The following is a 15,880-nucleotide window of genomic DNA, read 5'->3' as shown; positions in this document are numbered from 1 at the left end:
TCTTAACTATTCAATCTATTCGTCATACAATAAAGCATTGGATATTGGAGGTTTATTGTATGTAATAATGCACTATCACAACCAATATTTATATTTCTTTCCATTTCTTCATCTTTCTCCTTCCACTTTTTTTATCAAGGTTAATAGTATTTTATCTCAACCAATGTTTGTTGTTGATGAAGATAAGAAGAAGAAAAGTAAACAAAAAAGGGAAGAAGATGAGTAAAAGTTTCAGCCAAAGAAGATTTTACTTGAGTTAATGTTTTTTTTAATAAAAGTAACAGAAGAGACCAAATTGTATACCAGAGATGAATTTAAGGGACTTAAACGGACCGAAAATTAATTATGGAATCAAAGTCAAAAAATAATTAAGGGATCAAAAGAGCCATTAAAACGGAAACATATTTGTTATTGATACTGTTCTAGACAGGCTAGAAAGCTTTTCGAACGCTGACACGTGGACAAGGAGTCCGCCGGATCAACGCACGTCACTTGGATGAACACCCTAACTTCGGTGCATGCCACCCCACCTGAGCATGCCTCCATACATCGGACACCGTACACGTGTCTCTCAACTGCCTCCTAATGAGACTCCGCACTTCACGGCGGCGATTATTCTTACGCACACCTATATAAAGGTGACTTAGCTTCACTCCCAAGATACGATTCACTTCTCCCACACTTTTCACACATTTCATCTCATTTCCCACACTAACTTGAGCGTTGGAGTGCTAATGTGCCTGCAGACACCTTTCGTCCCACCGTGAAGATTCATCGCCACTATACCAGAGCATTTTCCGCCACTGTTGCCTCCATCAATTTCTCACCCGATAGATCAAATACATTAAAAAGCACAAGATAAATAATTACTGGGACGGATCCAGACTTTAGGTAAAAAATATATGTGATAAAAAAAGTGTTTCATTGATAAGTATAAAAAATATGGAACACTTTTTTTTATCATTAATGCATAAAAAATATATGTGACGAATAGTTTTCATTGATTAATGTAAAAAAATGGACAGTTTGCCATCAATAAATAAATAAAAGTACAAGGCAGAATTTTTTTTGATAAATATTAAAAAAAAAAAAAAAAAATTCAGTAATGCATAAAAAAAACATGAGACAAACACTTAAACCACAAAATCAAATCCTTCCGCATGAGTCTCCCCCGACGAACCTCCAAACTCTCCTCCATAGTGATGTAGTTGGAATTTTCTTTTTGAGAGAGCAACTCTCTTTTTTCCGTTTTGCTTTAGCCTTGTACAAAAAAAAAAAAAAAAAAAAATCAAATCCACTAAAAAATTGTGAAGGCTAATCTTGACAATTTAGTGTACGTATATTCATAACCAAACTTTAAATACCATGTTCATTTCTTCCCTAAATAAAATACCATGTTCATTTCATTCAATTAGTTTGAGAGTCTCTAGCCATTCGCTTAAAAACATTCTTTAATTTTGATTTTACAACTTAAACATTATGTTACATTACCCCTAAAAAAATTATGTTACTTTTATTTAATTAATCAAATATATTTATTATTTATTCAATATTTTGCTAACACTTATCATAATGTTATTCAATCATTTGTTGAAAAACATTCTTTATGTTACATATTTGCCTAATTTTTTTTTTTATATAATATGAGAATGAGATTCGGTGCTATTACAACATGACATTGTAACATATCTTGGCTGTTAATCGATGGCTGAAAACAGTAGGACGTTGTAACAGATCTTGATCGTCTGATCTTCAATTGGTGGCTGAAATCTTTTTATCATATAAAATTGATTTCAAAATCTAAATCGTCTGGTCTCATCAAGAAACTGCATGTTTTTTACAGCAGGGTATCCGGATCCAAGCATACATAGGGTGCAAATAGTGATTACCCTAAACTTACCCAACATCCCATAGAAGTCCAAAACACTTAAACGACGCCGTATTGTAACAAAGCAGACAACCTCCTTTGTTTCATCAATGTTCGACAAAACACAGATTCAGTAACCAAACAACCTCAAAAAACCCGAAATGGGTTTTCTTAGAAAAGCATCAAAAACCTTAAAACAATCAAACTATGTTTCATTGTTATTCAATTTCAACCCTTTATCAAGTAGAATAACCCATGAACGATTTTCCATTACACGTGCACTTTTCTGTACACAGTCACGCCAAAACTACACCAAAGAAAAAGCCATTATAGATTTGAGTCAGTACCCACCAGAGCTTGTGAGAAATTTTTCAATCATTGCACATGTTGATCATGGAAAATCTACTCTTGCTGATCGGTTATTGGAGCTTACTGGTACTATTAAGAAAGGACTTGGGCAACCTCAGTATCTTGATAAATTGCAGGTTTTGTTTTTTCTTTTGATAATGAAGAATTTTTTATTTTTGTATCTGGGTATGGTTGTTTATAATGTTATATAAAATGGGTATTGTTCAAAATCATTGCTTTTTGTATGTTTGTGTGTATTGTGGATTACAAGGATGTGGGTGTGTTGTGGAAATATAATGAAAATTTTCATATTTTTTGGGATGTTTTACTCTATGAAGCACTAATACAAATACGAAGTTTGACATATAGACGCTGATAATAATTTGTAAAAATGGGAGTGATGGAATGAAAGTATTTGTGTCAGTGTTATATCAGCTGTACATTGATGTGTCGGACACTCATACTAACTTTCAATCCGAAGCATTGGTGGTGGAAGATAGGTTAAAGGGTTTGTTTGGATTGGTTATTTGAGCTTATATACAGGTATAATAAACACTTGTGAGACGGTTTGGAAGAGCTTATGAGTTTATGATGACATGTCCGTAAGTTTAAGTTGTTTTCAGTTTATTTCCATAAACCTTTTAGGATAGGTTAAGAAAACAGCTTATACTACCTCCGTCCGGAGTATATGTCAATGTGACATGTCGGTGTTGTCCATAAGAAATGAGTGTTGTTCAACAGTGTTGCTTTTCCATGTATGTGGTTCGGTTAACTAGGATGTGGAATGAGACAATGGATTGGTTTTGAAGAAAAAAAAATGTTGAAATTTTATTGGATGTTATACTCTATGAAACACAGACATAAACACTGACACACTACTAATAATTTGTATAAACTAAAATGATTGTATGAAAATGTGTTAGTGTCAGACATCAACATGTGTTGGACATTCGGACAAGTTTTCAATTTGAAGTATCAATGCTGGATAGGTATATTGTTATTTTCTTGTCTTTTTTGCCTGTCATACTTTCAGACACGTTTTCAATCTGAAGTATTAGTGTTAGATAGGTTATATTGTTATGTTTCTTGACTTCAACTGTGTCATTTTGTCAGACAATAAGTCATGTTTTCAATCTGAAGTATCAGTGCTAGATAGTTTATATTGTTATTTTTAAGTTACCAATATTTTCATATAAGTTTGCTTATTTGTTATGTTATGTGAAATTGGTATTGTATTGTTCAAAATTGTTGCTTTTTTCATGTGTGTTTTGGGTTAACTAGGATGTGGAATGGGACAATGCGTTTGTTTTGAAACAAAAATTAAATGAACAATGTTATGTTCTATGAAGGACCAACACAAATACAAACACTCGGCATGCGGACACCTATAATAACTTGTAAATCTGGAAGTGGTTGTATGAAGCTATATGTGTCGGTTTCAATGCGTCATGTCGGTGTTGTACATCAACATGTGTCTGACGCTTAGACACACTTTCAATATTAAGTATCAGTGGTAGATAGGTTATAGGGTTTGTTTGGATTGGTTACTTGAGGTTATTTATTGGTATAAATACTCGTGAGACTGTTTGGAAGAGCTTATGAAAAAGCAACTTACAATGACATGTCCATAAGCAGTTTTCAACGTGTTTTCATAAACTTTTTAGGATTAGGATAGATTATGAAAAGAGCTTATACTGCTGTTTGAGATAGCTTATGGAAAAAACTTACTACCTCCATCCCTAAATATAGGACCCGTTGAGGACATCATGCAATTTAAGAAAGTTGGTAGTAATATTAAATTTATTGACAATTTGTATAGTTTTACAAGTTTACCCTTTATGAGAGTGAATTAGTTGATGTTTGCATATAGAGTATTTATTACATATTCCAGAAAAGATGTAACATACTTAGGGGTATGCTGAGGAAAGAAATAATTTTAATGCACTTAGAAATTTGAAAAAGGTCTAATAAAAAGGGACAAAGAAAAAACTCAAGAGATCCTAAATTTAGGCACGGAGATAGCAGTTCATATAAAAACAATTTGACTTTTCTTTATCTTTTGTTATAGAAATAGCTTATACATAAACACTTATACGATAAGATTTATGCTATAAATGCCTAATTAAATTGTTTATCCAAACATGGCTATATTTTTATGTTTCTTGACGTTTATCTCATATGTTTCTTATTGGTGAATTTGGAACTTTGAAATGTTGTCTTAGGTCGAGAGAGAAAGGGGAATCACGGTTAAAGCGCAGACAGCAACAATGTTCTATAAGAATATCATAAATGGTGATGATTTTAAAGATGGAAAGGAGTCATCTAATTATTTGTTGAATCTTATTGACACACCTGGGCATGTAGATTTCAGTTATGAAGTGTCAAGGTCACTAGCTGCTTGTCAGGGCGTGCTTTTGGTTGTTGACGCTGCTCAAGGAGTGCAAGCGCAAACTGTTGCTAACTTTTACCTTGCCTTTGAATCTAACTTAGCAATTATACCTGTCATAAATAAGATAGATCAGCCGACTGCTGATCCCGACCGTGTTAAAGGCCAATTGAAATCGATGTTTGATCTTGACCCGAGTGATGCATTGCTAACATCGGCTAAAACTGGGGTGGGTCTTGAACATGTTCTTCCAGCAGTTATAGAGCGTATACCTCCGCCTCCTGGGAAGAGTGAATCTTCTTTACGTATGCTTTTGCTTGATTCATATTTTGATGAATATAGAGGGGTGATATGCCATGTTGCTGTCGTTGATGGTGCCCTGCGCAAGGGGGATAAGATTTCTTCGGCGGCCACGGGTAAATCATATGAAGCTATGGATATAGGCATCATGCATCCTGAACTTACGCCTACTGGAATCTTGTTTACTGGACAAGTTGGTTACGTTATAACCGGCATGCGGACAACCAAAGAGGCACGTATTGGAGATACAATTTACCATACTAAAAGCACTGTGGATGTGGAACCTCTTCCAGGTAAAGCAGCGATCTTTTACCTCCTGTCTTTGGAAATTTGTTTGTTAACATTTTTTAGTTGAAAACTTTTGATTACTTAGCATCTTCTTTCGTCTCAGATAGTTGGTTATGAGACGCTTTTTCTCTAATAATCTATACCTCATTATCTATTGACAAACATTTGTGAGACTGTTTGAGATAGCTTATGGAAACAACTTACAACACATCCAGAAGTTGTTTTCAGTTTTCACTTTTCAGCTTATAGCTCATATGAAAAAGTTTGATTTTATTTTATGTAGCTAATACATTAGCACTTTTATGGTAAGCGCTTATGCTATAAGTGTTTAATTAAGTTGTTTATCCAAACCTGACCTAAGTTTTTCAGAACTTTTAGAAAATGGACTTGCAGATAACGGAATAAGTTCATTTTATTGTTTGACAGTTATTGTTTTGGACTTTTGTATTCAAAAAATAAGTACCCTAAACAGTCAAACTTATATGGTATCTTACTTGTTGCTCTATCTTTTCCTGTATGAGAATATTATCCTTTATAACATCTATATGCATTTCCATGGCCGAATTTTCTTTAATTCTTAATAATTTAATATTTGTAGGCTTCAAAGCAGCAAAACATATGGTTTTTTCGGGTCTTTTTCCAGCTGATGGATCTGATTTTGAAGCACTCAGCCATGCAATAGAGAAGCTTACATGCAATGATGCCAGTGTCTCTGTCACTAAAGAAACTAGCACTGCTCTAGGTCTAGGGTTCAGGTTGGTATCAATCACTAAAAAAATGGAATGCTAATTTGGTTCTTTTAAAATTTCAAACATAGTTGGCTTCAAAAGTAATGGATTTTTTATGTTTCTTTTTTATATTCAATCAGGTGTGGATTTTTAGGCCTTCTGCACATGGATGTTTTTCATCAAAGGCTTGAACAGGTAACATCAATAATGCTTTGGAGTATCTGATAGACTGATATGATACACATCTAATGCGTTTGTGTGTGCAAATATAAAATTCATAAATCCTTTAGATTGTATTTTGAGATAGTTTTAAGCTTGCTTTTGTGTTATTGGGGAGGTCGAGTACTTCATGTACTTTATCGCATTAGTAGGTTTAGTACCACTTGTACTTGTTGCTATATATAATTGCAATTTAAAAAATTCAAACTCAAAACACACGTCTTAGACATGACGAACTAATATCTAGTTTCGGTTGGATGTTGTGTATTTGGATTTTAGAATAAAAATCTAACTTTTGGAAATTACAATTATGCAGCAAACATAATTGTGAAAGATGAAAATATACAGTAAAGCCAAGCCACACATATGTAACATCTGGTAGACTAAGTAGACATACGCTTAGAATGGAAACTATATTGATAATGGCATTTTGTGCCAAAGAAATTGATGAATCACCAACCATAGTGAACATCTTAAACTGTACCCTAAAGTTTCTGGGCTGTATCAGAATTGAACATTTTCAAAATATTGGATTATTCACCAATTAGTATTGGTTAAGTATTCAAAATATAAGTATCAAATATGTATACTTATTCATAGAATTTGGGTTCGGCCTCACTCAGTCCTTATAAACGCGGCTTGTAAGGTGAGGACTATCCACCACTTATAAATTTATTTTCATGCCATATCTCATCCAATGCGGAACTATAATATGCAACGAAAATATAGCATCATTGCTTCATAGCATACGATATCTTGTCCGGAAACAAAAGTATGACTTTATGCCAAGGGTGAAGGTATATTTTGCAAGATAACATACCTTCATAAAATCCGATCTGTATGTTTGCTTCATAGGCATTGCCCATGTAATTAACTTGAAATGGCCGACCTTTGTGTGTTCCCCCATTTTCAAGCACGGTGAGTCATTGACAAGAGCATGTTTGTGTAAACAGGAATATGGAGCTCATATCATCTCAACCGTTCCTACCGTGCCTTATATCTATGAGTATTCCGATGGAAGGTAGATACCAAAGTTGTATTCATCAGGCTAAGTTCGTCTGCGTTTACTAATATTCTAGGTTTTCTTTTCAGCAAATTAGAAGTTCAGAATCCTGCTGCACTACCGTCTAATCCCAAGCAACGAGTGGTAGCCTGTTGGGAACCCACAGTAATAGCTACTATAGTTATGCCTAGTGAGTAAGCTCTTGCACAACTCGAACAAAATAATAATTTATTTGCTTCTTTCAAAGCTGATATTCACTATCTTCATTAATTGTTTAATCTAAGGTATGTTGGACCTGTTATCACCCTTCTCTCTGAGCGTAGGGGTGAACAGTTGGAGTACTCGTTCATTGACAGGTAAGATTTTGGTTTGCCAAAGGTTCTATTTTATAATATATCAGTATCAATCAATGAATATTTATCATGACAAATGATGTATTTGTTGGATGTATTATGTTCCTTATGCAAGGTTATTAAAAAAGTCAACACAAACTTTGATTTTGTTCTAGTTTTGTCTGTGAATTTATCTCTTGTGTGGTTTTCAAACTCTTCAATTAACTTGTAGAATCACAAGTTTAGGACTCTAGGTATCAAAATTGAGTTAACTCTCTTAATGAACAATGTTGTTAAACAGCGACTATAGCAGCGTTATAGTGTAGTAGAATTTGAACATATCGTTATTGTTCTCTGATATGCTATTTAGTACAAAATATTGTCAAATAGCGGTTATAACGGTGCTATAGCATTGTTGGTAACAGAATTTGAACAAATCACTATTTTCCACGACCTGCAATTGACAACCCTAATAAAATTGGTTGTGTAAACATGGGTAGACTATAGAGACTTATATAGGATTGCAAGTTCAAGGACGATTGGACAAGTCTACCACATAATGGTTATTTTCCCGACATGCCTAAAATGATAGAGGTACACAAGACATTGCAGTGGACTCCATAGACGCATCTAAATTCAAACATGAACCCATCTGGAAAGGAGGTGAACAATATTATATTAAATCTCAATTTCCTACCTCATAGCTCTCAACATAGACGAAGTCGCAAACCAGAAAACATGTACAAAACCCATCGTTTGCAATGAATGCAACAGGCCAACAAGGGGAATGAACCAAAATATGATGAGTTGAAACCTAGCTCTATTTAATTGAATGTAGCTCCAACAAGGAGAATCCAGTCAATCCATCTTTCACTCTCTAGTAATTTTTCTTAGAATTTAGGTAGGTCCAAACTCAACTCAACAAGCTAGATCAGGTGTTGAGACTACTTTGGCCATATCTATAACCGATATTGGATCTCAAAACACCTCATGCTAGAGATTGGGCATTTGAAGTGTTGACAAATATTAGCGGCCCAATAATAGATTTAGAATAGGCTTTAATACCATATTAAATTTGCCGTTGGTTGAATCTAGCTGTCAATTTGTCCTTCAATGTAGTATGCTATATCGCTAAGTTAAAATTGTTAATATTTACTATGCACCTACACAACCCAATTGGGTTGACCTGGTGGTGCTCCTCTTAAGGTCTCAGGTTCAATTCTCCCCGGAGCCAATTTTGGTGAGTTAGTTTGGCTCTTCAAAAAAAAAATTGTTTAGATAGTAACTTGTTTTATCATTTTTATATAATGTATGCTTTTACGGCTTTATGAATTCAGTCTAAAGAATATTTCACAAGTTTACTTGGCCTCTCAAATTTGACAGAATTGAACTCTGGTCTAAAGCGTTGATCGTTTAATTTTTTTCTCTCCTGCAGTCAACGGGTTTTCATGAAGTATCGTCTTCCTTTGAGGGAAATTGTTATCGACTTTTATAATGAATTGAAGAGTATAACATCAGGCTATGCATCATTTGATTATGAGGATTCAGAGTAAGTATCCCTATCCTTTTGCCTCTCCATATAACCGCCTGCATGATTATTATTTTGCACCCGCTACTGTTTGCTTCAGTGTAAACCAGCTTTACACTAACATCCAATGAGAGACTACTCTTTTGCCTAGTCATCTAACTCTAACCAAACAGTAATTTATTCTGTTGTGCGTGGTTTGAATCAATGATCGGATTCATCAAGTTTTTTGTTAAAATTTGATACAATATATTTGGAATCGCATACTTTCAACCTTACAATGTATTTAATGGGTGCAATTACAGTTATCAACCATCTGATCTGGTGAAACTTGATATTCTCTTGAATGGTCAAGCAGTGGATGCAATGGCAACCATTGTTCATAACTCGAAATCATATCGTGTTGGGCGTGAATTGGTGGAGAAATTGAAGAAAGTCATAGACAGGTTATTTAGTTGAAGAAATTATTTTATTTTTTGTTCACACCTCTTCATATGTTTAAAATTCATCTGAGAAATCATCTAAATTTTGATCAGGCAAATGTTCGAGATAATCATACAAGCCGCCATTGGGTCAAAAATCATTGCAAGGGAGACGTAAGTGTCTTTTTAAAATACTGTGCTAATATGTCTGTTTGTAATGGTTGCTTTAAAACCTTTAAACTTTTGTATCAATGTCCTACCTTAGTCACGTAAATTCAGGAGAGAGAATTTGTATTGAAATTGTTTTACAAGTTTACTCTTTAGAAGAGAGAATTAGTTTATGTTTTCGTCATAATATTTATCAAGAGGGTCCTAGATTTCGAGACATGTAGTAATATTCTTCATCAAAATTGTGATTATTGTAGTCATTTTGTTTTCCAATAGGCTTTTGGTTGACGGGTTTTAAGGCCCTTAACAAATGCAATGCACTTCAGTTTAAGTAATTTATTAACATCCGTTACTCAACTCATCTGTTCGAACAAGCTAAAATTTTCCACATCTATTGCAGTGTTACAGCTATGAGAAAAAATGTTCTTGCCAAGTGTTACGGTGGTGATATTACTCGAAAGAAGAAGCTTTTGGAGAAGCAAAAGGAAGGGAAAAAGCGAATGAAACGTGTTGGTTCCGTTGATGTACCACAAGAAGCATTCCATGAACTATTGAAGGTTTCGTAGAAGACGTTTGAATAAAGTTGCACATTAGATTTTGGTAATTACTTCCTTTATTTTTAAAAAAAATCTCCAATAATGTTGATGTGCATCTACTAGTGAGTTTATCTATCTTTCGTTATGATATTGTGTAAGGAAGTAACTGAGTTTTCCGCATTTTCCATTTTGTTTCTGTTATGTAGGTTTTGTAAACTATTGTTCTCATAAAACTCAGTTGTGGAAGGAGAATGCCACATAAAACAATAAGAAGAAATGGTGAAAGCAATTTACTTTGCAGCTTTCATGGAAAACTAGTGTATCTTTTAAAATTTTCTTATTTATTAGTGAAGATGAAAAATTTTCTTACAATTTAATTCATTTTCTTTCATTTATTAATGTTCTATAATTGAAATTGAGCTTCAAGAGACTGATTTCATTATTATAGCAAAAAATTTGAGGTTGGAGAAATGAATTGTTGTCTTGTAGTTAATGTATCAGCCATGATCTTTTGTAATAAACATATACTTCATATTATTTTTATTTAGTCATTAGTATAAAGTGTGACAAAACCCTGGTAGACTTTAGAGTCTCAGACTTTTCAAAATTATTGTTTAGTGATACATAATTTCTTAGCATCAAGGGTCACATTTTATTATTTGATTGTGACTTGGCTACTTAAAAACTAATGTACTACATGTATAATGTTTAGCTTACATAAGAAAAATAAAGTGAAGTTATCATAATCTATGGTCAAATTTCATGAAGATCATTACACCATCATGCTATGTTAAATTAAGAATTTATTGCTTTTCTCTAGTTGATTACAACAATTAATTCTCCTCTTTCTTAAGTTGTGTGATATCACTCTTTCTCTATTTGAATACACTTTAATATTAAGTTAATTTATCTTATGGTTTACTAAATCTTGTGGGTCATGTTATATATTTGATGATATTCGTTCTTAAAATAACAGGGTTTCACATAAATTTTAATGAATAGTTGTTCCATTCATAAAAGATTCATTTAAGTTTTAGAGATTCAACTCTTCTATTTATTTTTTCTCTCTATAAAATAAACAAATAAATAAATAAAATATAAATAATAAACATATTAACTTCTCTCAATCTTCTATATATTTTGTATGGAATAAACAATACTATTTTAGCAACAAAACAATTAAATCTAAAAGAAACAATTTTTTATTCTATAAAGTTAGATTCAACGACTTTGTCGTGGCTACAACTGCGACAGAAGATTCAAACAACCTATGAGGAAATTAGATCCTCTACCACTGTTGTATGGTACAGCCAGCTGTTGTACCATATAACATCAGTGGAGGATCTGAATTCTATTTTGAGTTCAAAAGTGTTAATTATGTTTGTTCTTATCTAGATCAAAATTGTTGATATTGTTAACAATGGATGGAGGTTTACTAGCACTGCTCTTAGAAACAGAAAATGGCAATGAAGGTTGAAGAAGCATGAAATTTTTAGCCTGTGAACTTGTTGTTGGTGACAATCTTTTGAAGTATGAACCCTTCAAGCATCCCTTACCATTTTGATTCAACAAATTGTTTGAAACCATTTGAGGATACTCACCAAGTTTCAAATTCAACCCTGCACCTAAACCATTCTCTCTATTTTCTTCTTGCTTTCCACCATTGTTTGATCCTTGTCCTACAATCGACGAAACTGCAGCAGCTATAACTGAATGAAGACTTGGATCAGTGCTAATTGCTTTGCTTATTGTTTCAGCCAAAGCTTGTCTTGAAGGGGTTTGATAACTTGTCATGCAATTTTGATTTTGATAGAAATTTTCTTGGAAATGATTAAAAGGCCTAACTTGAGTTTTTTCAATATTAGGGTTTGTGTTATTGTTAATAAACCCTAATTTATTGTTACTATTGTTCCAAATGGATGATATTGGTGTGAAATTTGGTTGTTGTGTGGAACAAAAACTAAGATTATTTGGCGAAAATCTCGGAACATTTGAAGGTATGTTTGATGATGATAAGGATGAAGGAGAAGTTAGGTCAAGAGTGATTGTTGGAAACAAATTATTATGGTTTGGTGGAATGAAGAAATGTTGTTTTGGTGTTCTTGATTGTTCAAATTGGTGATGATTGAAATTTAGACCATTGATTTGTGTTGGTGAATTTCCAAAAGATGTGGAATTGTTGTGATGGATATTTTGATTTTGATGTGATGATGATGATGATGTTGATGAACCTGATACCATCATTGAAGCTGCAGCTGAAGTTGTGTATGCCATGGCTGATGCTGTTACTTGAAGAGGGTGATTGTGTGTTCCTTCATATGTTGTGATTAAGATGGACATGTCATCAGCACATCTTTGGACCTGAAATCATATAAAATTTTAGCGTGTTCTTACTCTACATCTTAGAAACAATAATGTCTACAATCTTTATACAATAATATATATAAGGTAAAAAAAAAAATTATTCTTATATGGTTCATTTTTTGCTTTCAAATATCGGTGTTTTCTACCCGCTTGCATAAGATTGTTTACCACCCACTTCACAAACTCTAAGGTCGAGTTTAATCGATGATAAAAAAAATGAAGTAGTTCACAACCTGTGGGGGATGTCACATTATCCGCTCATCTCATTACTTATTATCGTGTACCTCATTGTATTGAACAACCTATTATTAATGTAATGCTATAAGCATTTTTTTCCAAAAAAAAATTTATATATATATATATGTGGTTTTAGATTTGAACCGATATGTTTAATTGGCTGAATCAGAAACCGACAAGTTTGTTGGTTGGTTAAACTGTGATCAACCTTCGGTCACTTAAACTCGGATCAAACCACGATTGATTCAACTTCTTTTTTATATTTTTTTTATAGTTATTTATGATTCATCTGGTTCAACCATAGTTCAACTAATTAAACCAATTAAACTATAATCCAAAGGTCTCATTATTCGTTCTTCAACCTAGTTCTTAAAACATTAAGATAAATACAAAAAATATGGTTTGAGTCACTAATAGGAAGAGATTAAAGAAAGACTAAAATCCACGATTTTTTTTTCTCTTGTTAAATAAATAGAGACTAAAAATGAATAATTTTTTTAGAGACCATAAATTTAGTCAATTTGTTTATAGGAAGCAATGTATTTAAATTATGTAATGCATATATGTAATGTATATACCTGTTTCCTAACTGGGCAAGCTGGTGCAACTGTACAACGATAGTAAGCTCTTGGACATGGATTTCCTTTTGCTATCTTTTGTCCATATTTCCTCCATTGACATCCATCATTCATCTGTTTGAAAAACACACAAAAAGCTATTAGACAAGACAAAATTACAAAAAACTACTACTACAAGATAACTATATAAAGATTGTCAAAAAATAAAAATAAAAAATTAGAGACGATGTTTATACAATAATTGATTAAAATTTACTACTACATAAAACTTCTAAATAACGATGGAAATTAGAGACAAAAAAGAAAAAGAAAAATTGGTAACTAAATTTGGTGTTTCTAACACTTAGCGTCAAAATTAGAGACGAATATTACATGTTTTGTCTCTAAATTTTCGTCGCTATTTTAACTTTTTCTTATAGAAGTTACTCACAAATATCGACCGATTTTTATGATATAGTGACCAAATTAAATTTAAGTATTTCTAAATAATGTTTTTCTAGTAGTGAATATAAAATTTCCTAGAATACAAGACAGTAAATTTTTAGCAATAAGCAATGTTTCTTAAAAAAAAAAAAAATTTGCAATGTAAATAATTAGTTGATACTAACCGTGGGAGTATCACATTTAGCTCTCACAGAAACTCTGACTCTTTTAGCAGGCAATAGTTCTGAAATCTCATCATTTACATTTATCACTTTTGTTGATTTATTTGTTGAAAATATTGCTCCTTTTTCTTCAACTTCAACTTCCTTTGGTAATTCTTCTGAGCTATTCATTGGACTCAAATCAGATACTAACTCCATTGGAACCATATATTTAGAGTCTAATCCAAGACTTAGGTTAACTTCCATATCTTCTTTCTCTTTAGGTTTGTTAGGGTTTTCAATGTTTTTTGCATCTTTCTTATACTCATTTGGACTTCTTCCAAGGCAAAGTGACACAAACTCGGGTTCTTCATCGATTTCTTCGTGTGAATTAGTTGATGAATCTTCTATATCTTTCATAGAAACGTCTTTGTTAACGATGTCAAAGAAACGGAGTTGAAGGGAATTGTAATCTTTTTCAACTCGCGATAGCATCGTCTTCAATCTTTCGTTTTCTTCTTTCACCTCACCCATCTCCTCTTTAGAACATTTTGGTTTGTCTTCCTAGATTTCAAAACCATAGTAGTATTAATAAAATTTATGCGAATAAAACTTATTTACAACATCATACGGACAAAACTTACATATAGTATCATATGAACAAGATTATAACACGCACATGAAAAGCTAGAAGACATTATGTATGTTTAGAATGGCGTTGTATTTTCAAAATTGTGGCAAGAAATCATGTTGCCGTGAAAGCTAGGAAAGCTAGCTTCTCAATTTCCACGAAAGTTGCCCTTCGAGACGTGGGTTTGGCTTTCCCACCGCCAAACCAAACAGATCAATATAACTTTTAACTCCGTAAAAAGATTCATAAGGACAAAACTTAACTACAATACTATATGAACAAAACAATAACACACATGAATATTTTTAGACAATTATAACTTTATTTTAAAACTTTTATAGACATGTATGAATATTTACATTGAACTATGTCACCTACAAATAATCATGTGTCAAACTAGAGTGTAATTGCTCATCTTCTATTGATATGAAACACAAGCTACATATGCATAATCCTTATACATAACAAATCATCAAAGTAAAAATTTAAAAAAAAAAAAAACAATATTGCAAATAATACTATTCAAGAACAGTATAGATGTTTCAAGAGAAGAAAAAATTGTTGAGGATTAGGATTGGTGTGTACCTTTGTAACCTCTTGTTCAGTAGAGCAATCAACTTCAACAACTTCATGAATAATTGAAGTAACTCTTTTCTCTTCAATCTCTGAACTGCTAGGACTCGACATTTTTGACATAATCTCTCTTATTATTTTCTCAATATTGTTCAATCTCACATAATTAACCCCTTTATATATATAATCATAATACTCCTCTCTTATTTATTTATATTTTTGACAAGGCCATATAACTCTTTAATAAACCAATCAACTCTCATGAGCTAGACTTGGAATAAACAATGCAAAATCACCGATCCCAATGCTCATATAGTTCTCATTATGTAGCCAGCCATAACCTTCAAATGTCAACACCACTTGCTAAGCTAATTTTATGGAATTTTTTTTAATTATTTTTTGGTTAAATTAATAACATGATCTCCAAATCTAAGTCATTAATGAGGTTGAGTGGGCAAAGAAAAATTAATTTTGGCATATACAATTTGAGAGGGATCAGAATAGTATTTTTAATAAATTACCTTTATTAAGTATTGATATATTTATGATTAATATAAATGCAAAGTAAAATATATTGAATTGAGAATGACAGTAATATGAGATGTCTCGGGTTTAAGTCTCACTAGTGTTATTGGAGGAAGGTAAATATAAATTCTTATGTAAATCAGTAAATGTTCTTTGAACTATAAGATCTTCTCTATCTATCAAAAAAAATCTTCTCTATCTTGGACCGGAACTTCATCCCCTCATTCTAAATTTATATAATAAGAAGAAAAAAAGCTTGTGTAGTA

At 32.5% G+C, this 15,880-nt stretch overlaps 2 protein-coding genes across 2 annotated transcripts; one reads left to right on the top strand and one right to left on the bottom strand.

The window, feature by feature from the left end:
* The first annotated feature begins 1,943 nt into the window (after positions 1 to 1,943).
* LOC11422396 (translation factor GUF1 homolog, mitochondrial) lies at positions 1,944 to 10,729 on the top strand. Its single transcript, XM_003621096.4, has 12 exons — positions 1,944 to 2,352; positions 4,438 to 5,194; positions 5,788 to 5,944; positions 6,058 to 6,112; positions 7,090 to 7,157; positions 7,229 to 7,333; positions 7,424 to 7,495; positions 8,907 to 9,020; positions 9,302 to 9,442; positions 9,533 to 9,592; positions 9,987 to 10,186; positions 10,329 to 10,729. The coding sequence occupies exons 1-11, from the start codon at positions 2,029 to 2,031 to the stop codon at positions 10,150 to 10,152; spliced, it is 2,019 nt and encodes a 672-aa protein (XP_003621144.1). The 5' UTR covers positions 1,944 to 2,028; the 3' UTR covers positions 10,153 to 10,186; positions 10,329 to 10,729.
* A 572-nt stretch (positions 10,730 to 11,301) lies between these two features.
* LOC11416299 (WRKY transcription factor 72B) lies at positions 11,302 to 15,373 on the bottom strand. The gene is made up of 4 exons (XM_003621095.4): positions 15,102 to 15,373; positions 13,910 to 14,449; positions 13,302 to 13,415; positions 11,302 to 12,483 (listed from the first exon to the last, which is right to left on the bottom strand). Exons 1-4 carry the CDS (start codon positions 15,210 to 15,212, stop codon positions 11,494 to 11,496), a joined length of 1,755 nt encoding a protein of 584 aa, XP_003621143.2. The 5' UTR covers positions 15,213 to 15,373; the 3' UTR covers positions 11,302 to 11,493.
* Between the last annotated feature and the right edge of the window lie 507 nt (positions 15,374 to 15,880).

This window comes from Medicago truncatula, chromosome 7 (genome assembly GCF_003473485.1).
Source record: "Medicago truncatula cultivar Jemalong A17 chromosome 7, MtrunA17r5.0-ANR, whole genome shotgun sequence".
Classification (NCBI taxonomy): domain Eukaryota; kingdom Viridiplantae; phylum Streptophyta; class Magnoliopsida; order Fabales; family Fabaceae; genus Medicago; species Medicago truncatula.
This window is presented reverse-complemented; position numbering and strand designations above follow the sequence as displayed.